The sequence below is a fragment of the Alosa sapidissima genome, chromosome 8, assembly GCF_018492685.1.
Source record: "Alosa sapidissima isolate fAloSap1 chromosome 8, fAloSap1.pri, whole genome shotgun sequence".
In the NCBI taxonomy this organism is placed as follows: Eukaryota; Metazoa; Chordata; class Actinopteri; order Clupeiformes; family Clupeidae; genus Alosa; species Alosa sapidissima.
In genome coordinates this window covers 34805362-34833342 of record NC_055964.1, presented here as the reverse complement: position 1 = coordinate 34833342, position 27981 = coordinate 34805362, and the positions used below count along the sequence as shown (strand labels likewise).

Here is a 27981-nt window from a genome sequence, read left to right as displayed (position 1 = left end):
AATGGATGAACTGTGATGACCTGCCCTACTTGTGATTGTTTAGAGATTTTAAAGGTTTTATAACAATGCTACATCTTCTTTGGCTATTCTACAATCTATTCACCTTTTCAGCACAAGTAGGCTACTTTCTGTGCAGCCGCACACACACACTCAGGCATGCCAAACAAGCATACACAAAAGTTTCAAGAGTGGGGGATGGAGTAAAAGATGGAGACAAATTGAAGTGTGATTTATTTTCGCGGAATGGATGTACAGGACTGAGCGGCGGTCATATTTTGTACCGCTATGCGGTACATCTAGTTTGCTATGGTATGGCATGGCCATGGTATTCAAATATATTCAAAAATCTGTAGATATGTTCAACATAGGCTGAAAGTTATGTTTAACGTGCCATCTCCCAAAAATCGGCGAAGTTTTAGTTATTATGACCGCCGCGCAGCGAAGCGGCGGTCATATAGGTTTAGTCAGATTTTTTTTCTTTTTTTCTTTTTTCTTTTTTTTCTTTTTCTTTTTCGCATGCCCAAATTTCCGTCAATGATTCCCGGGACACTGAAAGACCGGGGTACACGAAACTTGGTGGACATGTAACCCCACATGGATAGCATGGAACCATCGTTTTTCGTTTTGATCTGTAGCCCCCCCGCTGAATTGGACCCCCCGAAAGGAGGGTAGGGCAGACACAGTTTTCTGTGAATATCTCGAAAACCGTAGGGTTTAGGAGGACCATTTTTTTTTTGTATGTTGATCTCAAGGGGCCATGTCAACCCATTCCATAACCACTCATTTCATGTATAGCGCCACCTAGTTAAACACAAAAAAGTAAAAATGAGGTGGTGTAATTGAAGGTATCTGTGACCTAACATAGTCAAAACTGCACGAAATTGGAAGTGTAGGATCATTATGACACCCTCTGTATGCACGCCAAGTTTTGTGGAATTCCGTTCATGGGGGGCCACACAATAAATTAATTTATGTTACTATACACCAACTGGCCTGTAGGTGGCCGGAGACAGTTTTCTGTGAATATCTCGAGAACCGTAGGGCCTAGGAGGTCCACCTTTTTTTTGTATGTTGGTCTTAAGGGGGCATGTCAACCCATCCCATTACCACTTATTTCATGTATAGCGCCACCTAGTTAAAAATTAAAAAGCAAAAAATTAGGTGTTTTCATCTCAATATCTCTGGCTGACAAGGTCAAAACTGCACGAAATTAAAAGTGTAGGATCATTATGACACCCCCTGAATGCATGCCAAGTTTTGTGTACTTTCGTTCATGGGGGGCCTTACAATAAAATAATTTATGTGTACATTTAGTGACGTACACCAACAAGGATTCCCGGGACACTGAAAGACCGGGGTACACAAAACTTGGTGGGCATGTACCCCCACATGGATAGCATGGAACCGTCATTTTTCGTTTTCATCTGCAGCCCCCCCGCTGGACTGGACCCCCCGAAAGGAGGGTAGGGCAGACACCGTTCTCTGTGAATCTTTTATGGTATGTTGGTCTCAAGGGCCCACATCAACCTGGCTCATAATCACTCATTTGTGATTTGCCCCCCCCCGGAAAAAATGAAAATCAGTAGGATTAAAAGAAAGCCAAAATAAATATTCATCATCATCATGGCTGCATTTTCAGTATTGGCGAGAAGTAGTCGTTTGTCCACTAGATGGCGCATCGTTGCAGTGAGACGTAATTTTGTTGGAAGTTAAAAGTGGGTTGGAAAAAACAATGGACGCTTCATACAAGGACTGTAATTTACCGCAGCGAACATCTAATAAGGATAGGACGATGTTCACATGAAGTGTAATTCCCATTTCTTCTTGAAGCCGAAATAAATCTGAGGATGTTTATCGGACATGCTTGGTTTTTACTGCAGGTACGTTAATCTTGTAATATCAATAAGGACCTAGGTAATGTTACCGTTAGCGTTGGTTGAGTGATGGAGGCATTTGATTTATTGCATTTGTAGAAAACTATAAATACCAAGCAAATGTATAGCAGCACTGTTTGTATCTTTCGACTGTCATTTATTGCACGTGCTACAAAATCATTCTGTGCAATGGAAGATTTACCAACGTTACACCGGTCTGATACAGTTTTGCCTATACATGCGTGAGACTGAGACGCCTGTTTATTTTGTTTTAAGTGCGTGCAGGGTGTGAGAGGGGAATCGATGTGCTTTGATTACAGCTTGGTAGTTGTAGTCTGTGAAATTAAAAAGCACGTGTGTGTGAAGTATCCAAACAATGACACCTTCATTTCATTATGGCTGCTTTAGCAAAACACCTTAAGCTACTGTGTAGTGGGTCCCATTTAGAAGTGGCTACTTCATTCGCGCTTTCCTTGACTCATGGAGCTGCGTGAATGTTATTACAACTTTTCGCCACGATATGACAGTTTAAGTCCGCTTGATACTGTAAGGCGTAAGCCATTGGTTTCCAAAGGAGATTTTATTTGTGTCGCCAGCATAGCCTATTGACAATTTATGTTGTAAATAGGCCTACCTTATAATCCTACCTGTAGCTTAGGGAAGCTAACAGCTTTCTATTAGGATCTAGTTTGTTAGTTACCGTTTTGTCATAACTCCCTGATGCATTTTTGCATTTAGAATAGCCAGAGCGTGTATATCTCAATCGGAAAATTAAACAATATCGGGTGCCTATGGACTAGGCTGGGTGAACCCAGCCTGATCTGCCCGCTATTTATTTTTTGATTTCTTAAAAGATTGAGCTTGGTCTGATGAAAGCCAGACTAGCCATGGACCTCAGTTAAACAATGCAAGGGAACATGAATCAACCTATATTTGCACTAACAATAACGGACAAAAGCTCTTCAACTTTGGCCCGTTAAAATGTGTATGAACAGTCTAGCGACACATTTCATCAAGGCCCATTTGGACATGTCAGTTATTTGCACCACTGGTTAGATGTAAAACAGCATTTCGTTTCAGACTAGGCTACTGTTACTTAATTTGTGCATTAACAATAACGTTTCAGACTACTGTTACTTAATTTGTGCATTGACAATAAAGTATTACATGAACTAAAGATGACTAAAATCTTATGTAGAAGAAGAAACATTCACAAAAAATCCATCCATCCAAAAATGACCTTTGTTTTTGATAGCTGTTGAAAACGGCATGGAACTGACAGAGATGTTTTTGTTTAAAAATACATAAAAAATAATCTCTACAATCTATTCACCTTTTCAGCACCAGTAGGGTACTTTCTGTGCAGCCGCACACACACACTCAGGCATGCCAAACAAGCATACACAAAAGTTTCAAGAGTGGGGGATGGAGTAAAATATGGAGACAAATTGAAGTGTGATTTATTTTCGCGGAACGGATGTACAGGACTGAGCGGCGGTCATATTTTGTACCGCTATGCGGTACATCTAGTTAATCTCTAAAGTAGGGAGACCGGGGACAGTTGCAACAGGGGATGGTTGCAACCTGTCAATTTTCTCCAATCATAAACAAGGTAGAGTGATGACACTCACATTGCATATGCTCAGTTGGATGCCCCCCTTAGCAGAGAAAAAGCAAGGAGATTCCTGAACTGCTCCAGGATTTATTGTAAGAAAACTGTTTTTTAGGTATGAAAGTATTTATTTTCTTGAGCTTTGTTTCTGTTAAACTGCTGTCACTGTTTTTGTGATTCAGCTCAAACTTATATGATTTAAATGAGTGATGTTAACTTTAAGCTACTATGGTTAGCATGTGTCAAGGTCCCCTTGTTTAGCTAGCACATGAGGTTTTATCATGGCTGACAGGAAAGGGGACAGTTGCAACAACTATCACATCTACCCCCCCCCCCCCCACACACACACCCCCGTTTGTACCCACATTTGCACAGATAGGGTAGGGGGAGAGGGTCCTTATGCATCTGTGTCCAGGGGGGCAGTAGTTAATAATCAGTCACTGTATTAATACATAACCTTTGACTTTGACTTTGACTTTTTAACCTCACTGTATTAATTTATAATATGACATTATAGTGTGAAGTTGTCAATTATCGCCAAGCACAGGTGACTCTGCGTTGTGGGAGGGGGCCCCCAAATCAAATTCTGCTTAGGGCCCCCAAAAGGCTCGGGCCGGCACTGACAGTCACGGAGAGAATTCCAGAGCTTAGGTACCATGGCGCTGAAAGACCTGCCATCTAAGGTAGAGATTCTGGTGCGGGGGACAGAAAGGACATTCTGGTTAGAGGATCTGAGGGAGTGGGAAGGAGTGTAAGTGATCAGGTCACAGAGGAGCAGAGGAGGAGCAAGGTCATGGAAGGCTTTGAAAGTGAGTAGTAGAATTTTGAATTTGATTCAGGACAGAATCAGTAACCAGTGAAGCTGAGAAAGAATAGGGGTGATGGGAGCAGATTTCTTGGTATGAGTGAGTAGTCTGGCTGCACAGTTCTGAATGTAGTCTTTGAAGTGATTTAGTGGGGAGCCGAATGAATAGGGAGTTGCAGTAGCCTAGACGGGATGTAATGAAGGAGTGAACCAGGGTTTGTGCATCGGTGGTAGGCGGGCATTCTGGGCAATGTTCTGGAGGTGAAAAAATGCAGATTTAGGGAGGGATTTAATGTGGGGATCGAAACTGAGTAAGGAGTCAAGCAGTATACCGAGGTTTCTGACAACGGAAGCGGATTTGACAAGTATACCATCAATGTTCCGACAGAGACTATGAGGTTTGGACAGTAGTGAGATATAATTGGATGACATTGGCGTAGCAATGGAATTGAAGGCCATGTCTATCGATGACTTGGCCAAGGGGCAGGGTAGGGCTGGGCGATATATCGATATAAAAGATATATCAACATATTTTAAAATGCGATATGGAATTAGACCATATCGTATATATCGATATAGTTCAATTTGCGCCGTGATCCTTGCTCCACGCAAGCTGCTGACCGGAGCTCTCTGCACTGCTCCCCTCTCTGCACTGGCCGTCCTTGCCTAGGTCAGGAGTGCCATTGCAAGTGGCTCTTGGCATTCGGAGGTGAGCCAATCAGCATATAGTAGTGGCTATATTAACTTCAGCTTTTAATTTGAAAGCCGACGTCATAGCTGCATACCGTGGTTTGTCCACCTGACTCCTGCCTTCACCGCGGGATCCCTTGTGCTGTTTTGGCCTCCTGCCCGCTGTGCACGCATCTATTGACATTCCTGGTAGGTTATCGTGGCATTGCATTCGTAGTAGCTTTCCCTGTATGATGTAGGCTAGTATAGTTAATACAAACTTTGGGGTTTTAGGACTGCTGTCGGTCGCAGAACATGGGCCTCATGACCAACCTCATCTGATCGGTATGTAATTTTAACTGTCTTTAAAATAATATGTAGCTTGCGTGGGTTTTAATTGTATCTTTTCATGTAGCAGAGCTTGGTGGTAATACAAGGAGCGGCAACATCAAGGCTACTTTGGTCCAGGTTCCGAACGCTGCTGTTTTGTTTGCACCCAAGTCGTGTTGGTCGATTTTACATGTTTTGTTTATTGTATGTTTGCATATATTTTAACTTTCACACGGGAGAAGAACTGTATACCGACGGACGCTCTCGTCCAGTAGTCCTTGTATAAACCATGATGTTCACCACACTAGTTGTGAGTGCATATACTGTGCAGTGTGTGTGTTAGGAGTATTGGCTCCTCTGATTTTCCTCTCTTGTCGGACAGGAGCTGCAGGCCAACTGGGGTGGTGGTGTCCCTTCACTTTTCTTGCTGTGGTGCAATTTGAGAATTTGATATTGACATGTTCACGTGTGGTGTGTCTGTAGACCCTCCCTCGGATAAACTCTCCAGCTCTGGGTAAGCTCCAGCCCTGTTCCTGGCTCCTCTCATCCCTCAGCCAGTAGTCTGAGCACATTCTGGTGTATGTGTGTATACATGTGTGTACAGGCCTTGTAGGCCACTTGTGTCACTAGTGCCTTAGTGACCAAGGTTCTAACTGTCTGGAGAGAACCCACTCCCTATATGTTTTTAAATTTGTTAATAAAGACAGAGTTTGGAAACACGCCTCTGGTTTTCTGTGATCACAAACCTGTGTTGCCTGGTTGGGCTTCATATACCCAGTTATAGTCCAATTGATTGATTCTGAGGGGCAGGGCCTCAGATGGTGTAGTCGACAATTCGTAAATAGAGAACTAACCTACCACTTGCCACAATGGAGCTTTAAAAGCTGAGGAGGAAAGTTTTGATTATATAATACATTTCCAAATAGATCTTCATTATTACCTTCTATTGCCTGCAGAACAGCAGATCGTTCACAAATGTCTGGTAGGTTGGCAATTCGTACAGCTTCTGAAAACCGTTTCCCTGTGGTGGGGCAAGTCAAGAACATTGGAGCAAAGTTTTCATGCTCTATGGTCTCCTCCTGGATGCAAATGCAAAGAAAATAATTTAGTCAATAGCTTTTGTGCATGAAATCACTTTTTATTTCATTTTTATGCCCCCCACACCCCCTGAGTTTAAAATACAAAGGTAATTATCATTCTTATTCTTCTAGACCAGGGATTCCCAAACTGTGGTACGCGTACCCCCGGTGGTACGCGAGCTGCTTCTAGGGGGTACGCGAGATACAAAGGGCTATGGCGGACAGGTGTAAAATGAAAATTTTAAATCTTTTGTAATTAATTCATGAATAAATACATAATTTCGAATCAGGTCATAATGATATGGAAACATGAAATTAAAGGATATCATTTATAAACGGTATGTGTTCATCCAAAAAAAGGGCAGCTTATTAAACATGACGCCTGGAATAGTTAATAGAATGCGTTACTTTTGAATGCGTTGGATGGTCCGTGGTCCGTGGCGGGAAAGTTTTGCAGATATAACAGGTTTTTGAAAACAACAAAAACAGAAAGGAGGGAAGGAGCAAAGCTAGGAGTTATTTCAGATGGGCAAGAAAGGTAACATTAAGCTAGGCTTTACATTTAACAAACTAAAGGTAGCCTAAGTTTAGCCTTTCTAGGCTGTATAGCCTAATGTTGTCCAAACGAATACATCCTTGTCAGGGGTTGTTGTAGGCCTATTATAAGATATTGTATGTGGATGTAGTTAGGCTACTATGCAGGCTACTTTTCCAACCCAACCTTCATAACTTTTTAACTGACCAAATGCACGCACCTAAAACCGGGAAACGGACAAATATTGTCAACGGGGGGGTTATAGAATGCGTTACGTTTTTATGTGTTTATGTGTCGGATGGTGGGGGTACGCGAGCCGAGTCGGAATGTAGGCGGTGGTATGCGGGGGGAAACATTTGGGAACCACTGTTCTAGACCTATAACATTTCCAGCTGGAATATCATAGTTGACATGATTGCTGAAGTTGCTCTTGCAGAAGTTGCTCTTCTGTATTCTGTGTTGATTCTGTGTTTTGGTTGTTTTATGCATTTGCTGACAATTACAGGCCCCTGACATGCCAACAAATACATTAGTTCCATGATACGGAGAAACAAAGTGTGTAAAATTAAGTCCTATGGTGGTGGTTGAGTAGTGGTTAAAGATCTTGGCTAGCATAAAGGAGTCACAAAAGTTGTCGTTTCAATTCCCAACTACGTTGTGCCCTTGGAAAAGGCACCTCAGTTGCTCCAGGGAGATTTGGCCCTGCAATTGGTATCTGTAAGTCTAAAAGAGTCAGCTAATTGCATACAGATCAACAGCGTGGGCAATAATTGTGCCAGTGAGCTAGAGAAAGAGTACCTGAGACTGAGAGAAGAGATAGCCCCAGCATTCAGCAGAGTACTCAAAAACTTCATTGTCTTCAACGATCATGTCGCATGATTGTGACGTGCGACTGGGCAACAGCTCTCTGAAAAGGGTGTACAGTCCTTCCACAAGGACAATCTAAAAAAGAGATATACTGTTTTTAAATCTTTCATATTATCTAAACATTTACTATTGCAAGTATGTCAGTGCAGTTGTTATATTAAACTACACAAAGCTACTTTGACAAATGACTGCAGTTGTTACATTACAATCATTTGGCAATCCCTAAATTTACCCCAATCTGTACTTAATATCCCTGATATATTAAGGTCCTACCACATGTATCCATATTTGTCTTTCATTTTTTTCAAACGAATAAGATAGGTGCTGACTTGAATCTGAATGATCAGAATACGAAACTGTTCCATATTAGTCTACAATAAAAGCTACATTGTTGAAAGATGCTGAACTATAACTTCAAAAACTTCCCTCCAAGGGTGCCTTTCTGGGTTCAGCAATGTAATGACTTGTTTGTTTATTTGTTTGATGTCACACATGAAACAATGCTGCAGAAACACAAAAATGTGACTTTGATATGAGTAGGCTATTGTTTGAGTTCTTGTTGATATCTAGTGCACGATGGGCAATAATTTAAAGGAATCTAGTTGCAGTCTTGTAAATAGTGACCCTGCAAGATCATAGAAGGAGTCATTGCAAAATCAGTCTGTGACTTAAAAACTTTATGACTTTATGAGGGGCTAGTGACCCTGTCCGCACGTTTGTGAAGCAACTGCCTCACAGACTCCCTAACTAACTACAATCAGAATAAAGAGAAATCAGCCCGACGGTCCACCGAGAGGGGGTATGGAAGATGGACCAAACAGGACGGACAACCTGGTAACGACTGGAACGGACACAACGAACAAAGAAAGGATCCTAAGAGAATGCAGCTGTGGATGGGCCAAAGTGACGACATACCTTCGCCTGCGGATCCATCAGGGGAAGGCAAAGTGCGGCGGGAACACCCAGGCGCAAGCTTGCCCTGCAGCAGGAGATCAGACAAGGAGGAACAGTAGCCTGTTTGAGCACCACTGCGCTACAGAGCCCACCATTGCAGTGAAAAGAATGAGTGGAGAAGCTTCGACGAGAGCCTCCAGAACGCCCTGAAAGGCAACACAATCGCTAAGCTGAACATCTCGGTGGCATCATCTATGAAGAGGGTAAAGCAAGATTTGGAGAGCTGCAGCAAAGGAAGAGCCTTCCCAAGCAGAGCGGAAGACGGGAGAGGGAAATACACCAGCTAGTGAAAGAGCGCAGCCTCTTACTCTAAACATGGAAAACATCCGAGGACTATGAAAAGGAGGGCCTCAAAAACCTGTGGGACCAGATCCGAGCCGAATTTGGACTGTTAAGGAGAGCAGAGAGGATCCGAAGACGCAGAAGCCACAAGGAGAGAGCAAGGACGAGCCTCTTCTGTGACCCTCTCAAGTACGCCTGCTGGTTGCTGGAGGAAAAGAAAACAGGGACGTTGCACATCACTGAACGGGAACTGTAGGACCATATAAAAACCAAGACAAGTGACGACCTTCGGGAAAGTCCCCTTAGTCCACCTAGCTACATCCCTAAACCACCTGAGCCATCGTCAAAGATACCACCACCCTAAAATGGCCTGAAATCAACCAAGTGGTGCAAGCAAGAGCTGTCTCTGCAGCCAGACCAAACGGGGCATCATACAAGGTCTACAAGAGATGTCCTATGACCTTGAGGCTTTTGTGGAAGATGATGAGTGTTGCCTGGAAAACTAAATCTCTCTCACCTGCATGGTGCAAGTCAGTCACCACTTTTATCCTGAAAGAAAAAGACTCCTGAAACATCAATCAATTCAGAGGCATTGCGCTTCTGAATGTGGAAGGGAAAAACTACTCCTCTTGTCCAACTACCTCCTGTCCAACAAGTACATAGACAGCAGCTGTCAGAAGGCAGGCGTACCAGGGTTCCCAAGCTGCGTGGAGCACTCCATGATGATCTGGGAACAGATTCAGACAGCCAAACGCAACAAATGGATCTGGCTAATGCCTATGGGTCTGTCCCCCACCAGCACATCTGGTAAGCCCTCAGCTTCTTCTACATGCCACCATGCATCCAGAGCCTCATAACCACGTACTTCAACAACCTCCAAGTGTGCTACTCTACATCAACAGCTACAACCGGGTGGTACCAACAGTAGAAGGGAGTAGCTTTGGGTTCTTCAATCTCCCCAATTCTCTTTACAGCAACCTTTGATGTCATCTTAGTTGGAGGAAGACAGATGGTTAAAGTACCGTAAATCCTCTAATATTGGCCTGTATTCCATTAGCAGCCGGGTCTCTACCATTGACCGGTCTCGCTGTCGGAGGAGGTAAATAATGGCCGGTCTCTCATACAGGCCGGGGCTATATTAGAACCAACATTTTTTCTGGGCAGGCCTCAACATTATACTTGTGATAGTAACATACAAGTACCACAGGGGGGCAATGTTTGCTAACGAATCCAAGCCATAGCTACAGTAGCCTGGTCATCACCTCGCTCTTGACTCGAACATGAGAGGTAACGTTGTTTACCATGGCAGCTGGAGGAGGCTGCAATAAGTATGTCCAAGCCCCTGATGTCATGTGGAACCAGCCATTCAAAGCGAGCCTACATGCTTCTTATGATGAGTGGATGGCTGGGGCTGCAGACAAGCAATACACAAGTGGAGGGAACCTAAAAGTACCATCTTGCCGTCTGCTTGTGGACTGGGTTCTCGCTGCTTGGGACAAGCTGGACAAGGACCTGATCATCAAGTCCTTCAAAGTGTGTGGGCAGTCTGTGAAACCCGACGTGAGTGAGGACGACCTCATATTGTGCTTCCGAGAGGGACAGGTATGTTGAAATTAGCGCTCACTTCTATCACTATCACTATTGCATTCGTGAGTGAGCCTGTCCACTGTGACTTGCAATAATGACCAAATTAAATTAATGTATCGTTCTTTACAGTCCTGCGCTGCTGGACGACAGGCCCTGATTGCTGCCCGTCTGCGCGAGGAAGAGAACAGACACGCAGCAAAACATGAGGAGGACCAAGAAGAACTGTACAATAATGAACTTGTTGTAGAGACTGGCACGAGTGATGAGGAGATTACAGGGAGAGATGAAGAGGAGGAGAAAATTGAGGAGGAGGATTAAACAGAATTGGAGGATTTTTTTTTTTACTTCAAACCAAACAAGACAAATTGAGTGAGCAGTAAGTTGTCTAAACCTGTACGTTGCCTTTTGTTATGAATCAATAGCCTAATTATCACCATGTATGGTTAAGTGTTTACAATGCACTACCGGTATGTTTGCTACGTTTTTGTTACCATATTACTACACTGGAATTTAGCCTGAATTACCGGTATTTGTTGTTAATGTTCTGTATACCGTTATGGTAACTGTACTTTTTCAATAAATGAACCTAATATTTTATAGGTTCAAATAGACACAAAATCTCGTTTTTATTCATTCCACTGGTAGTCTGTTTTGCTCAAATAGAAATAGAGGCCTGTCTCTAATTCTGGCCTCCTTCCAGTAAAGGCGATGCACTTGAGTGAAATAAAGGCCCGGGCCTATATTAGAGGATTTACGGTAGTCATATGCCCAGCAGGGCAGCGACTTCCAGCCATCCAAATGGATGATCTCACCACACTCCTCCATACAGCAGCGTGCACTCACAGACTCCTAAAGAGATTTGAGGAACTGTTGACATGGGCCAGGATGAAGATAAACCCCAAGTCCAAACAGGAAGAAGATGGGATGCATCGCAGGTAGTAGAACAGGTCATAACCCAACTGAAACACCAGGAGGTCATAGGGTTGGTGCAACATGACACGGCAGGTTTTGAATGGCAAACACCATCCAAGCCATGGTCCAAAGCCTCAAGGGAGGAAAGCAAACAGCTTGTGATTTTGGAAGTCAAGAGGGAGAAAGAGGAGGGCTACAAGGTCATGGCTGTGACCCAATCCCAGCAAGGCAGATAGACCACCTGGGAGGCTGTCACCGACAGGTCCATCACATGGTCCACATGGAAGTTGCCCCAAGCAAGGCAAAATTTCTTGATCAGAGCCACGTATGACACTCTACCAAGCCCCCAAAACCCGCACCACTGGTATGGCACAGAGTGCCAATTTGCGGCCACAGTCCCAGCCTCCAGCACATCAGGGGCGCTAGGGTGGCGTCACGACAGTCCTGCGAAAGCTAGCAGAAGCACGCAGGATCGAAGTGAACCATGACAGCCTACCAACATCACACCCACCGATCCAATTCATTAGACAAGAGGGAGAGGCACTCAGTAGCACAGTAAGAGAGAGGTCCTTGCTGACACCTGGAGGTGAGTGGGCCCTAAGACCTGACCTGGATCGTCTGTTGAAGTTCCCTCAGGAGATTGCCATAACCTCCCTTCGGCCAGACACCGTGATTTGGTCCATCACCACAAAGACGGTCATTATGGGGCAGCCGTGGCCCACTGGTTAGCACTCTGGACTTGTAACCGGAGGGTTGCCGGTTCGAGCCCCGACCAGTGGGCTGCGGCTGAAGTGCCCTTGAGCAAGGCACCTAACCCATCAAAAAAGTATATATACTTATACTTATACTTATTATGGCTGAACTGACCGTGCCATAGGAGGATGGGCTGGAGACTGCCTTTGAAAGGAAAAAGGAGAGGTATGCGGAACTGGCAGCTGCATGCGCACAAGCTAGGTGGAGAGCACTGCTCTGGCTCCGTAGAAAGGACATGGTTTGGGGGAGAGACGGATCCTAGGGCCAGCTGCAGGGGGCGTCAGGGAGACGTGACCCTGCTGATGACCATGCAGTCGGACCAAAAGGCACGGGCAGAAGTGCGCCAGCCAGAAATGCCTCGCAGGTGGTCTCACCTGTGCTTACAACTGACTTGTCTTTAGATGTAGGGTCTGAGACTGTAATTTTTCAAAAGTCTTCTGGTGTAAAGATGTCATTAGTTGCACCACCATAGCTCAAACTATGGTTTTGGGAATCAGTTGTGTGGTAGTTGCATAGTTCCAATCATGTAAGTTGCTAACATACAGTAGTTGCTAACTATGTTTTTGGATAACATACCCCAGTATTATAACTACCTTGTGTCAGTAAGGGATAATGGCCATGAGGTGTCCCAATATACACAATTAATGGACGAGGCAGAGGCAAAGACTTCACGACTCACAGTGGAGTGGAGTTTCCTCTGCTAAGTCAGGACACTTCAAGGCCGTTATTCCGTTTATCCCACTATGGTTGCGACTATGTACATGTATATATGCGTTTATAGCATGCAAAGGAATCAAGCGGTTAAGTTTAAAAAGAAGCCGGTTTGTTCCGTTTGTTGTACTATACTGCTCAAAAATATTAAGGGAACACTTCAATAATACACTGGATCGGTACTCTGACACTGTTTGGTTCTGAGCACAAGTAAAAGTTTTGAGGCGAGTGTTTTATTTTGCAAGAACTGTCAGACATTCTGAGAATGGAGAAAAGGGTGGAAGGTTTCAAAAAATGTGTTTTAACAATTGTGGAAAACTGTAAGTGTTCCCTTAATTTTTTTGAGCAGTATACATTCTTTGGTCCCGACAGTGATAATGATGGGTAGTTAGCTTGTTTACAGTCGATTCCATTCTTGCGAAGCCTTCTTCCTAGTTCAAAGTCAAAGTCAAAGTCAAAGTCAGCTTTATTGTCAATTTCTTCACATGTTCCAGACATACAAAGAGATCGAAATTACGTTTCAACCATTGTTTACTGTGGTTGTTATACTGTAGTTATCATTCAAAAGAGCATTGATATGGAACAGTGATTTCTTTTAATCAGATCTACCTACTTCATAGGTGCCCCTATGTATAGAATTAATAGCCACCCCACCAGCCAATAAGAAAAGAGTATTTCATGTCTCTGGGTGATAATGCTCAATACAAAATACTAAGAAAAAGTAATTACATTACCTTCTGTACTTTGGTCCCCGTTTCATTCCTGCACATGACCTGATGCAAAATCTGAGCAAGGGCATGACATCCAGTGAGTCTGCGGATATAAGCCACCACATTTTTGGATTTTTCTCCATGTTCTTTCATTCTCTGCAAATACAGAGAATACAAATACAAATGGCTTAGCATATTCCCACTGAATTCAACATGTAAACTGAAAAAGCCAAACTGTGAAGTCAGTTTAAATAAAGTTGTAGGCTACGTACGATGGAGTATAAAGTCGAAAAGAAGACACTTAGGCCCTTTACAGTCTGCTGAACAGAAGGCTCGATATCAGCCATGAAAAAATCATCAAAACTTGGACACTCCTGATTAAACGAGGATAAGAAAAAGTGCACCAGGGATTCCTCATTTATCCCAATGTCTTTCAGTGGGTCATCACTCCATGGTACATCCCTGTTCCAAAATCATTAAAATAATAATTTTTAATTTAAATTGCACTATTTGATGCACAGATACAAATACGAATATACATTTACAAAGCGAGACTACACATTGTATGGATTAAAGGAGAAATCCGGTGAGTTTTCACATTAGCTGCTGGTTGTAGCAACTCGAGCTAGGTAAAACTGATTGTTTTTGTTTTTTTCGTACCGACAGTACTCGATGACCTCGAGAAACGGGGATCTATCTGAAAACTCGCCGGATTTCTCTTTTAAGGTTCCTTTAGTAATGTAAAGGATTTAAATCACCTTAAATGTAGCACATGTGGCGATATTCCACTTGCGTGAGCCAGTCCTTGTCTCAGATCGGCCAATGTTTGACTTTCCAAGTCTATTTTGATTTCATAGTTACCCTGAATTACAGGCAAATGATCTGCTTGTAAGAAATCATTTTTCGTGACACGTAAGGAAATACAGACCTGATAGACAAATGTGAAGATCAAGAATGTACCCTCAACATAATGTGACAGCGCACTGTGTCCATCCCTGTGTTGTTCCAGGCTATCTGTGTTTGTCGTTGCATCTCAAGATTCTCTTTGGGTGTGAATATGACATAGAGATGACTCCCTTTCTCTACGTGCCTGTCATTTAATGACCCTGTGGAATAGAGGAGTATGCAAGCAAAACTTCTGGGACAGAACAAAACGTTGATGTCCATTAACACAGTTTAAACATGTCAAGAGAACAGACAAGTTGAACATTTCTGGCTTACAAAAGCAGCCAATTGGATATCACACACATAGACTCATAACCCCAAACAGACAACAGTTTACAACAAATGGGGAAAGTTTGAATGATTGCAACATTTCACGAGGTGAAAGTCATACAGTCATTTTGGAATTGTTAGCAAATGTGACCAACGAAATGCACTGCACACCAGGTTTGAACTTTATAGACAGAACATTTTCGGGACATAGAGTACCGAAGCTATGACGTAGCGTTGCCAAGGCAGCAATTTCACTGGATCTAAACAAATCAATCTAACCATTGAAATCACCATTAGCGGTGGCTTTCTTATTCTATTTCAATAATTTTACAACGTTTCTAAGATCATTCCAAGATCATGGGTCATTCCACGTCAATTCAACCAGGGTCCACGCACTTAGGTCTCAAAAAATTCTGAAAAAATTACCAGGTGTACCTATGTTACCTAGGAGACACACTGTAAAATTACTCTTATGTAAGATCAATACTTTCCAAGATACAGCCAGTTTTACAGGGGGAGGGGGTGTCGATTTTGTTCGGCCTCTTTTTTTTGTCAAAGTTCACAAGCCCACAGCGCAAGAACTAAACCATGTAGGAGGCTCAAATTTTGCATGCTGGTACATCAATAGGAATAGTATGTAGCAAAATCGTCACGTTTGGTCTGGATAATCCTGCATGGTCATAGCTGTCCCTCAAATTTTATACAAATTTTATTGGAGTTTTAAGCCTTCTGTTTAAGCCTTCAGAAGACATATTTGTACTCAACATAGGCTCTTGATTTATTTTCCTTACTGAGATAAGTAGAAACACTCTCACAAAAAACAATGAACAGAAAATAAATCATTTCAGGGTCTGAACAGCAGACCTTACAAGTCTAAAAAATCATTTTGGTTCTCATTTTCAGAGCACCTTGTGGGAATATACAAAGATTTTTTAAATCTTTTTTTCTTTATTCTCCATGATCTTTTCTTTTTAAAAACACCAATTTGACTAGTCTTATGCAAATCTTTCTTTTTTACTATCCACCCTGAACATGGGCAAAATGCCCCATTGACATCAATATGTTTTATATAGAGTAAAAAATCTTTGTATATTCCCACAAGGTGTTTGGGTGCTCTGAAAATGATAACCAAAATGATTTTTCAGACTTGTGAGGTCCGCTGTTCAGACCCTGAAGGGATTTATTTTCTGTTCATTGTTTTTTGTGAGAGTGTTTCTACTTATCTCAGTAAGAAAAATAAATCAAGAGCCTATGTTGAGTAAAAATATGTCTTCTGAAGGCTTAAACAGAGCCCAGCCAAAAACTCCAATAAAATTTGTATCAACTTTGAGGGACAGCTATGACCATGCAGGATTATCCAGACCAAACGTGACGATTTTGCTGCATACTATTGCTATTTATGTACCAGCATGCACAATTTGAGCCTCCTACATGGTTTAGTTCTTGCGCTGTGGGCTTGTGAACTTTGACAAAAAAAAGAGGCCGAGCAAAATCGACACCCCCTCCCCCTATAAAACTGGCTGTATCTTGGAAAGTATTGATCTTACATAAGAGTAATTTTATAGTGTGTCTCCTGGGTAACATAGGTACACCTGGTAATTTTTTCAGAATTTTTTGAGACCTAAGTGCGTGGGCCCTGGTTGAACTGACGTGGAATGACCCTAGTATATTTTTTTACACTATAGGAATCACATACTACAACATATATTCATACCAACACGATCAAATTCGTGACTACAGAGTTTTATTTTAGCATGGGTTTCCTCCGTAAAAGAGATCTGCATGTAACTTCACAGCATGCGGTTAAAATCATTAAATTCACTCTTAACAGCCGCCAGTCTTTGAGAAGACGTGAAATATCCACTGGAATTTTGTTTCTTTGCCAGGGAATCCGTGTTATGTGGGTAAGTTGCTGCCTAGCATGTTTAAATGGCTATAGCCTACATTTAAAACACTTTATTAGCTAGAAATTATGCCACATGTCTATATTCAATGCTATTTAAGCCACTTCGAAAGTTTGTTTAGATCCAGTGATTCTGCCGTCATGGAAACGCTACGTCAGACTTCGGTACTCTATTACAATGCACAAGTTATAGCACTCTTTGCTGATGAGATTTCTCCAAAAAATGCCTTGATTATCTATACAGATCTTTATGATGTTTGGACATTTGCCCTCCTAGCTTGCAAGCAAGTTCATTAAGAAGGGCACATTCATCACACACTGTAGGGGCACACAGAAACTGAAAACCTAACACGGCAAATAATATATTATGTACAAACTTTGTACATGTGCAAACTTACATGTGTTGAAAAAAGGATCGTCAGTGAGTGGCATTCCCTCGGCAGTGAAAAGGCAAACACCCATGCTGTTATCAATGCCCTCCTGATGGCCAATTCGGAGTATAAGATCTTCCACAGTATTTTGTGCTGGATCCAAGTCTAAATGACAATAAATAAATGACTGGATGAATAAAGGTTATAGTGGGCACCCATTCTGTCAGCTTTTTCTGCTCGTCGTTCTACTTGTGACATCAATGGAATCCTGCAAAATCATTATTTGATTGGTCAGGAGCTCTTTTTCGCATGTGATATCTCGCATTAAAAGAGGCTGTTCTGAAAGTTTTTTTCATTGCACTCTGTACACACCGAGGACGACATTTGTTGCAGACTAATTAAAGTATAGGTAAGGGAAATTTGGCCTCTGCATTTATCCCAATCCGTGAATTAGTGAAACACACTCAGCACACAGTGAACACACAGTGAGGTGAAGCACACACTACGCACAGACGCAGAGAACTCTGTGTTATTGAATATTCACCATTTCAAATACTACCGAATACTACTGAAGGCTACCCTTCACCGTCAGGACTGATCACTTTGCCCTCCAGTGGCTCATGCCCTTAAAAGAGCCAGAGGGTGGCACGCTGGATAGAAGAACTGCAGTCCCATGACTTTTTAACAGGGGCGGAGCCAGACATTTGAAACATTGGGGGCTTAGCCCAGTGTCACACACTGGATGGCTAGGGGGGTCCGGGGACATTCCCCCCCGGCAGAACATTTTGAAAAATAACCCCTTAAATAATGACTTCTAGTGAATTCTGTGTAAACTAATGGTCACATTGAGACTTTAAAATATGAGACTCAAGGTATATCTGACTGGCACTTTGGGTCTTTCAAGAGGGGTCTATAGGCATAGCCTATCTGATCAGCAGGCACTTAGTTAATTAAGCGTTTTTTATGAGTTATGGTTTGTATATTATAGACTAGTACTGTATACTATGCTGAGATAACCCTGATGGGATGCTTACCTTGTCTCAATAAATTTTTACTTTGAACTCTGGCAAAAGTAGCCTTATGGTCAGGTTTAGCACAGCCCCACACATTGTGAACCCACTTGTTATAATGTTCAATGGAACACATGAAGCTAAGTTTAATTCAGGGCTTAAAGTTAATTTTTCAAAATGGGGGGAATTCTCCCCTTCAGTGCTTCACACATAGGGGGGACTAATTCATTTGGGGAGGGGGGGATACATTTTACAAACTGAAATCGCATTTTCCTTAGGCCTATAGGTGTCAATGAGAGAACACTTAGGCCTACACTTACATGATTTTGGTTTCGATTTTCTAATTGGAGCAGGCCTAAGTCTTTGTGACAACACGTCATGATACATTTGATAATGTTAACTTTGATAATGCGCACTCTAGAAAGTGAAAGTAGCCTAACCTAGGCCTATGCGCTCTGTGTCTGAGCCGTCTGTGCACGTCCGCAATTGATTACGTTCCTCAAATGGAGAACACATCATGCAAGTTCAAAATCCCGCCGGTATTACATCTGTTTCATATTTGCCTAGGCTACTAGCCTACAATAAATGAATTGAACGAACTCAACTGACAACAGGTAAATCTACTGTTTCGGTCATTGAGACTCGTTGTCTTTTTGAAGTTTATTTTTGTATTCCGGGGTACAGTAGCCTAATTGCCTAATGTCTTATGACAATAGTTTTTCTTACCGCTTGCTGTTTAAACTGACTGCGCCGCTCTTTCCTGCCAGGTTTATGACGTAAACTGCTACATCTCGGTACATTGCCTAAACTCATCGTGTGGTTAATCAGATTCTCAATATTGGGCTTTGAAAATAAGGGATAGCCCATTTGCTCAGTAATAGTAGCCTACATTTTGTAACATTTTTAGAGAAACCAAGGGGAAGTTAAATTAGAAATTAGAATCGTTGGAAATTGAAAACACATACAAAAAAAAAGATTCGGGGCTTTTGAAAAAAGATTCGGGGCTTGAGCCTCCGAAGCCACCCCCTAGCTCCGCCAATGCTTTTTAAAGTGGTGCATAGGGCAGGCCCCCGCCACTCCAAGGCCGATGCCTTGTCACGCCGACCCTGCGTTGAGGACGGATGCTGCCACTGTGAACGGAAGGAGACACGGGGCAGGGAGCTACAGACACAGGGACAGGAGGCAGCCACGGTCAGCCGGACAGAGGTGGCAGTGTGCTGCGAGCTCACTGAAATTTCACCGACGCAGTGGAGACAACAGTAGGAGGCCGCTATAGGCATACAGCCAGTGGGTATAGAGGCAGACACGGCCACAATGGGAAGAGGTGGGACCACTCTGTGCCCCAAGGATGAGATTACGCCAGGAGACAGCAGGACCGTCTAGAGACGACCCACGAATTTTAACTTATAGAACGAAAATGACAAATTACGTAGTGGGCTAATGTGACGGTCTAGCTACGACCACACATGACTGGTGAACTGTCAGCACTCGTCCTCTACACATCAGCTGATATTTGTGCACACACACACACACACACACACAACACACACTCGTACATGGGCCATTACTATGTGGCTAGCACTTTAAGATGTGTAAGAAACACCACAACACGGAGCTATTAGCAATGGTGGCACATTTATTGTTTGTCTGAATTGGACACATAAGTTTGAATGTTTGTCAACCGATAGCTACCGATTCGCGTTCATGGCGTCCTCTCGTTCCAGCTTCTGAAGTTCCGGTGGCAAAGGAGGGCCGACTGGATCGCATGGACTGTTTATTGTTTCCGGGCGGTATTGGACCGTTCCATTAGGTTAATTGATTGTGGGGTATTTCGAGACGGAACTGATCAAACCGCATCGATGATTAGTCTTTCCACATGTAACCAAGTTTATTATTTAACAATGTATTTAGCTCATTCTGCTAGTAACAAATGATATATATTTATGCTTGTGGCCCAGGGTCTGTCTTGTCTATTGTGTGTTAATTGATTGTTTAGTGTTTACCTGTCTATGTTAAATGGTGCTGGCCGCCAGGTATATGTTCCCCCCTGTCTAGTCTGATGTTAGTCTTGTCTGGCCTATGTGTAGGGTACTGTGAGTACTATGACTGTTACAATGCTGTTGTAGTTTGATTAGAAGCTTAAGCAGATTTTTCATACTGGTTCAATATCGCAATTTTGGAAGATTATTATTAACATTTTTCTGTGCATTTTTCTATGGACTCTCCTGCTTGGTTGTTCGAGCCAAGCCGAATAATAAATTACTGTCCATCTTCACTACTGCCTCTGCTTCTTTGGCCACACCCACATTCGTTAATGGTAACTTCCGCTCGGTTCCATTACAGCTAAACATTTTAAACTTGCGCAAAACTGATGAACCCAGCATCGGTGCTTCGCATAAATTAAAACACAAACTGAAGCAACAACTTGACATTTAGACAATCCTACCACAAAACTATTTCCATAGGCCTGCAACGTTTATGACATTATGACTGTTCGCAATTTGATTTTTGAGAGCGAGGAGCAGGATATTTGCACCGCTCAGCTCCGTTCACTAGCTCTGATTCGGAGGCATATCACTTATGTAAAGATTATAAAAACTGATTATTTTTCGATTTATTGCAGGTTTCTTCTTATTTTGAATGCGTCCTGCGGAGTAGGGAGACTGGCGTTGGTCACGGTTTGGAATAAAAGGGAGAAAACAGGACAGAGTAACATGGTGGACTACTTTTTTTTTGGACAACGTAGTTAAGGCGGCAGGCCTGTTTTGCCAAGGCGGCCGCCTTGACTGCAAAGTGCTGCGGGAATCCCTGCCTTCTACTTTCACCAATAATTTCTTTGATTAATTGAATAGTTCCACAGGGTTTCCACCATCCACCAAAAAGTGTATTTTAACTCAACATTATAAACTTTAGATTTAGATCAGATTTGTAGAAGCCATGTCTCTGTAAGGTTGGGGAAGCACAAAGATGAAACATACCTCTTAGCTCTCTGGCCTCAGGGCACTTGGGAAATGAATAAAAAAGACAAAATTCTTCCACTGACTTTGTGACAGTCATTTCGGCACCGTTTCCAAGCCTTCTAATTACATCCAGCATGTTTTTATACCGGTTCTTCTCCACTTGAGTTAAACCTTGTGAAAAATATATGTCAAGTCAAGTCAACTTTATTTATATAGCGCATTTCATACACAGAGGTCATTCAATGTGCTTTACATGAAAGCAAACAGGAATAGCTGATAAAAGCATAGAAGGGCAATAGTCAAAGAATAGTAGTAAAGAATAATAATAAAAGAATAATAATAATAATAATAAAACATAAAACACACAAGGTGATAGTACATGAAAGGGCAATAATTTGTGTTTAAAAAGTAATAATTAAAACATAAAAACAACAACATAGAACTATTCAAATTCTAGCTGAAAGACTTTCCCAGATTTAGAATAAGAATAAGAATCCTTTCTTGTAGCTATGATTTGACCCAGTTGATGACTATACCTGAAAGTCCAACAGTGCTCTAATCTGTGTAGTAATATGTTGTTATCAACAGCGAAGGCTGCACTAAGGTCCAATAACACTAGGGCTGATGTTTTGCCTGCATCTGTATTGAGGTGTATGTCATTTAATGTATGTCATCTGTTTGTATATATGTCATCTGTTTCAGTGCTGTGATTTGCCCGAGAACTTCACTGAAAGTAATAAAAATACCCATTTGATGTTACAGTAGGAAGGTGGTTACTTGATTGATATGGAGGAAATGGTGAAATGGCAAACAAGACATTTTACATTTTTAAAGATGCAATTAGGTTATATATTTTCTCTGATCCTTTTCCATTGTTTTTGATTAGGCCATCTCATATCAGTTTCTAATGATTAATTCCAATGATTTACCAATACTGTTTAGATCTTCATCAGCGATCCCATCAAGAAAGTCTCTTTCATCTCTCACTCCAAAGTCAAAGAATGGTTTGTACAATCTTTCCAGTCTGTGTTTTTCCAGTAGGCGGTAGATCTTATCCATCTGGAAGAAATTATGCAGTCTTATGGCAAGTATGAAAAGAGGCTAAAAGATAAAGGAATACTTTCCTGGGTCACAATTTTGTTTGTCTGTAAAAATGCAGGGTCAGGGTGCTCATCATTGTGACATCACAATTTAGAGCTACAACAATGCAACATGCAGATGTATGGCAGTGTATCAGGGCCATTGTATGAAATAAAAAAAAATCTGACCTGGAGGAGAAAGAAAAATCTCAGAAATTTGCCAGGAAACAAACTCGGATATTCTCACAAATATATGAAAAACAAAGTCGGAAAGTAGTAGTCTCAATGAATCACATTTCTTCACTCTGCAACAGATGTTGCTTGCTTTGCATTATTATACTTCTACACAGTGTTGGGAGTAACGAGTTACAAAAGTAATGTAATTACTGTAATATATTGCTTTTTGCTGTAACGCGGTAATGTAAGGCATTACAAAAAATTGGGTAATTTTTTACTCGGTACAAACTTCAGTAACGCGCATTACAATGCATTTTAACCTGAAATTAAGTGGTGTTATGTTTTGATACACATTCGCAAACACTGGGAGAACAACAGAGGAGAAAAAAATCTGTGCAAATAGAACGTTATCTCCTGTTACTGGTTGAAGATGACTGTGGCTGGCTGCAGCTGACTCGATGGACATAAGCCTATGCTCATTATTTTCAATTTGTCAGAGACAACTAGGATATGAAGAACAGTTAAGTTCACTTTGTGTGTGAAACTGAAAGATCTCTCTATACTTTGCGAAATAGCACAATTAATTTAATGACACATCTAAAGCAGGGTCACACTAATCTTTTTGATTCTTGATAAAGCATAAATGCAATGCATGTCAGCTTTGTGCTGTGAAGTTGAATTAAAGAGAATGAAGGGATAGAAATGTAAAAAAAAGATGGGGGTGCGTCTAGATTTCTAGCCTAGGGGACTTGGACTTAGGTCGCAAAAACAGTGACTTCAGACTTGACTTGCGACTCCACTCAAAATATTTCAGACTTGACTCGCACTCGAGCTTCAAAACTCCTGGACAAGCTGTATTTTTTTTAAATATAAATTTATTCATGTATTTCTATTTTATTTTATTGCTACATATACTTTGGGAAACGTATAACGAGCAGCATTGCCCCTTTGCTTAATGCACAACGTAACGCATGCGCTATGTGCGTACACTCACAGCGCCGAAGTTTTTAACAGGCAAACACTGGATGAACAATGGATTTTATGGAGCAGCGTCGACCAAATATAACTGAATCGTGATTTACACGGCGCCAAAGTGCGATGCTGGTGTGCGAAGTTGTATTGAAAAGAATGGAATCTAATGTAAATGAATGTCGAAAGCAGAGTGCATCGCCAATAGTAGCAGCCAAAGAGGAAAGTTTCTCACATACTGGAACTTCAAGATACATAGCCTTATGATTTTCTTATTCAGTTCTGCACTGGACTTGAATTCCGAAATTCGACACAGATACACAATTATGATTTTGGCCGATTGATTATAATGTGGTTAGCTGAAAGCTGTCAATCGTTTCGGATAAGCATCAGCTAAATGACTAAATGTAAATTCTTGAATTATTCCTAATTCTGATTACACTACATGAACTTGCATACGGTATACTATTTGGTATGACGGGCCAAATTGTATACATTGTTTTTTACTATATAGTTTTAATAGGCTAAATGTTTGGGATAAACATTTTTTGCAGTGCTTCCATACTTCCTTGAAAAAAGTATTTTGAGTATTTTCAAAATACAAAAAAGAGTATTTTATTTTAACCATACATAATATGGTTACTGTATTTTGTAGTTTATTTTGATACATTAAAAATGAGGGTATTAGGTATTTTATTTTGAAATACATCCTGATGTATTTTTGCCCATCCCTGCCTGTTCCCAGCATTAGCACAACACTTTGCGATGGTTAACTTGTCACCTGTGACGATATATGCTAGGCCTAAGTGACTGACCTATCTGGGTGGGTTTGGAGATGCCTGATGAAATCAGACGTTGAATAGGCATAATTTATCCTGGTGCCACACACCTTGCATGTAGCTATTCGCTTATTTCCTCTGTGCACGAAGTTATTGTAACCAAAAGTAATGATAAAAGGCACAACTCCGGGAGGACTTGTTGTCGCCATGGTCAATGCATATATATATATATATATATATTAGTGCTGTCAGTTAAACGCGTTATTAACAGCGTTAACGTAAACCTATTTTAACGGCGTCAATTTTTTTAACGCGAGATTAACATTCTTTTTGGTTAAACAAACTTTGTAGTTTTTTCACATGCTGTTGCAACAACTAGTAACGTGAACTGACCTATCTGGGTGGGTTTGGAGATGCCTGATGAAATCAGACGTTGAATAGGCATAATTTATCCTGGTGCCACACACCTTGCATGTAGCTATTCGCTTATTTCCTCTGTGCACGAAGTTATTGTAACCAAAAGTAATGATAAAAGGCACAACTCCGGGAGGACTTGTTGTCGCCATGGTCAATGCATTTTATATATATTTATATATATATATATATATATATATATATATATATATATATATATATATATATATATATATTAGTGCTGTCAGTTAAACGCGTTATTAACAGCGTTAACGTAAACCTATTTTAACGGCGTCAATTTTTTTAACGCGAGATTAACATTCTTTTTGGTTAAACAAACTTTGTAGTTTTTTCACATGCTGTTGCAACAACTAGTAACGTTAGAACAACTACAACACCACACTGGATTTAGCTAGACCGGAAACTAAACAATACGCACTGACGAATAGAATGGAACGTTGTATGTGTACACGCCCCCTTTTAGGGAAAAGATGACTGATATAATGGAAACCTATGCTGCATCAAAGTGGGGAGCGAAAAGGGCTTATACACGGGTTTCCCGTTTACCAACAAAACTGGATGCGCGCAGCCGTGAGGCAGAAGACGCTTGGTGGCCGTCCACAACTTTATAAACTTAACCTAAATAGTTGAGTAGTTTAAATAGTTAAGTTATTTAATAGTGAATTACTGTAGTGAGGACATTTATTTTGAAACAGTTGTGGGCAAAGGAAATAGTTTAACAGGATCTGTAGTCTTAAGAGAGCCAGATTGTATGCTTAAAGTTTGAGACAGAGTATATAGTTTAAAAGTTAAATGTAGATAGTGTAATGGGTGTTGATAGACAGAAAGTTAAATAGATGTTGATAGGCAGATTGTTTAATGGATGTTGATGGGATAGTTTAATGGGTGGATGAGTGAATGGTTTGAAGAGGATGAATGGATAGAAAGTTGGATGGAATGTGCCTTATATCCTTGTAGAATGGAGATACACAGAGAGAGTTGGCCTAATTGAGCAGAAAGCAGTTGATACAGTTGCAATCAGTTTAACTGGCTTTTTGATGGGTCCTAGTTAAGCAGCTGGAAGTTGATACAGGTGCAAATCAAGTTAATTAGCCCATTGTGATGTCATAGTGCCAATGCAAAGTCTATGGGGAAAAATAAGCTTGTTTTTTGTTTACATCTCAAATTATAAAGTTTACAAAAGTGAAAAATACAAGTGTCCTTTTCAAGACCTACGTTACAAAGTTTGAATGAAGTTTCTATGTGAAACGGTTGATGGGAAGGGAAGGGAAATTTGGTGGGAAGAATAACTAGAAAATGTAATTTCGAGGAAATTACCAGTGCATGAAAATATAAACATACGCTATATTAACATAAGGATACAAATATCCTTATCATATTAAACAATCTGCCTATCAACATCCATTACACTATCTACATTCAACTTTTAAACTATATACTCTGTCTCAGGCTTTAAGCATACAATCTGGCTCTCTTAAGACTACTATTTCCTCTGCCCACAACTGTTTCAAAATAAATGTCCTCACTACAATAATTCACTATTAAATAATTTAACTATTTAAACTACTCAACTATTTAACTGTTCAGCCATTTCAACTGTCAGTTGCTATGTTATGACTCCTGTCAACTGTTTCCAAATAAAAGTTTGTTTGGCATTTTATGTTAATATACAGTATGTTTATATTTTAATGCACTGGTAATTTCCTCGAAATTAAATTTTCTAGTTAACAATTATTCATTATACCTGTGTGTAGTATCTACTTTTTTTTAGTGTTTTTCACAAAGAGTATTTTGCAGTATTTTTAAAATACAAAGTTGATACAAAATACAGAGCCATTTCCTTCAACCCAATAAAATACAAATGACAAAATACTATTTTGTATTTGAAATACATATTACAAGTTTCAGAAATACTACCCATCCCTGGGAACAGGCTTAGGTTAACACTGTATTTCACCAGGTCCGAAGCAAACCAACCCATTTAGGGCACCAAAATGGCCAGCAGCGGCACTGTGTAGCCTATCTTGACATGTCTTTAAAGGAACCGTATGTAAAAAATGTATTTCAATTAATCATAAAATTGCCCTGATATGTCACTAGACATTAAGAAATCATGTTCATTTCAAATACTTATATCACTGACAACAGTAGTCTGGCCAGGATATTGTCATAAAGTGAAGTTGCAGCCCTCAACTGATGTTGATGTTGTCATGTTGTGTTTTGGCCTAATGCGCCACCCTCCACCTATCTACTAATCACAAAGTCAGTAGTGTTTCATCATCCGGTTGCCAACTCTGCCAGTCAGAGGGGAGGGGAAGGGGATACATCGCTCTACAGTAATTTGAAAGTGATTGTAGTACCAGTTTTGGCCACAATCTTACATACGGTTCCTTTAAGTTCTGGGTTTACAATATACAGGTAGTAGGCTCTCTGTTGATTTTAATGAGTAGGCCTCAGCCTAACTGTACGTACACACCGCCACCGACACCAAAGAAGCTCGGGTCACCCTGTCAAGGACGCTTGTCAAAAAAGTACAGGGAAGCTTTGGACGCTTTAGCCGCTTTGACATGACAGCATTTTACGTTCGATCATGTTCTATCTTACTACTTTATTTAAAGGCTGTCTATTCCGATTGGTTGCTGGTCGTTGGTCGCTGAACCGTGTCATAGCTCATTACCATAAAGTTGACTGACTTTCAACTTTCTGCTTGACGCTCAAGTTGCTCAAGACGCCCAAAAGGTGACGCCCAGGGTTCTAAATTAACTTTTTTGATCACCAACCAATGTGGCTGATAACTTTCTAAAGTTAGATAGATAGATACAGTAGATAGATAGATAGATAGATATACTTTATTGATCCCTAGGGGAAATTCAAGGTCACAGTAGCATACAGACAACACACACACACATTCAATAACAGCAGAAAAAGTAATTGAAAGTATATAATATAAAAAACACAACTAAGCAATAAGGACTGTAGAAGATAAACAATATACTAAATATACAAAATACAAATGATAAATTATACTAAATAAAACTTAATCTAAATCAATTCTAAAAAACAGTATCCACATAGTGGGTGAATAATCAATTAGGTGCGCTTGCAATGACAGAAGCAGGGACTGAGCCTGTGGTTCTCAGTGCATAAGGTAAGGTAAGGTGCTCTGTGTGAATGAATGTCATGGTGACGGTGCAAATGAGTAAGTCAAACAGTGCAACAGTGCAAGAATAAAGTCTATATATCTATATATAAATAACTATATTAAGAAAGGTATGTGGCATGGAAGGAGGGGTTATGCATATGTGCTAATACAGCACGCAAACAGTGAGGCAGAAGACAAATGTAAAGTGACTAGTGGACAGACAGTTCAAGACATTGAAGGTGGTGAAGAGGCAGACAGACT

General features: G+C 41.1%; 1 protein-coding gene across 6 annotated transcripts in view; it reads right to left on the bottom strand.

Annotated features, from left to right (window-relative positions):
• LOC121715137 overlaps positions 1 to 27981 on the bottom strand; it is an 86621-nt gene that overhangs the window by 33518 nt on the left and 25122 nt on the right. For 4 of the 6 annotated variants that reach the window (XM_042100534.1, XM_042100532.1, XM_042100533.1 and 1 more), the window contains 9 exons: positions 22069 to 22198; positions 21158 to 21310; positions 17197 to 17334; positions 14641 to 14786; positions 14439 to 14542; positions 13953 to 14142; positions 13705 to 13836; positions 7703 to 7846; positions 6231 to 6369 (listed from right to left, as the gene is read on the bottom strand). In XM_042100534.1, the coding sequence (XP_041956468.1) occupies positions 6231 to 6369; positions 7703 to 7846; positions 13705 to 13836; positions 13953 to 14142; positions 14439 to 14542; positions 14641 to 14786; positions 17197 to 17334; positions 21158 to 21310; positions 22069 to 22198 (1276 nt within the window). Of the gene's footprint in view, positions 1 to 6230; positions 6370 to 7702; positions 7847 to 13704; positions 13837 to 13952; positions 14143 to 14438; positions 14543 to 14608; positions 14787 to 17196; positions 17335 to 21157; positions 21311 to 22068; positions 22199 to 27981 lie in introns of those variants that run through there. The other 2 variants (XM_042100536.1, XM_042100537.1) reach the window with 2 other exon arrangements.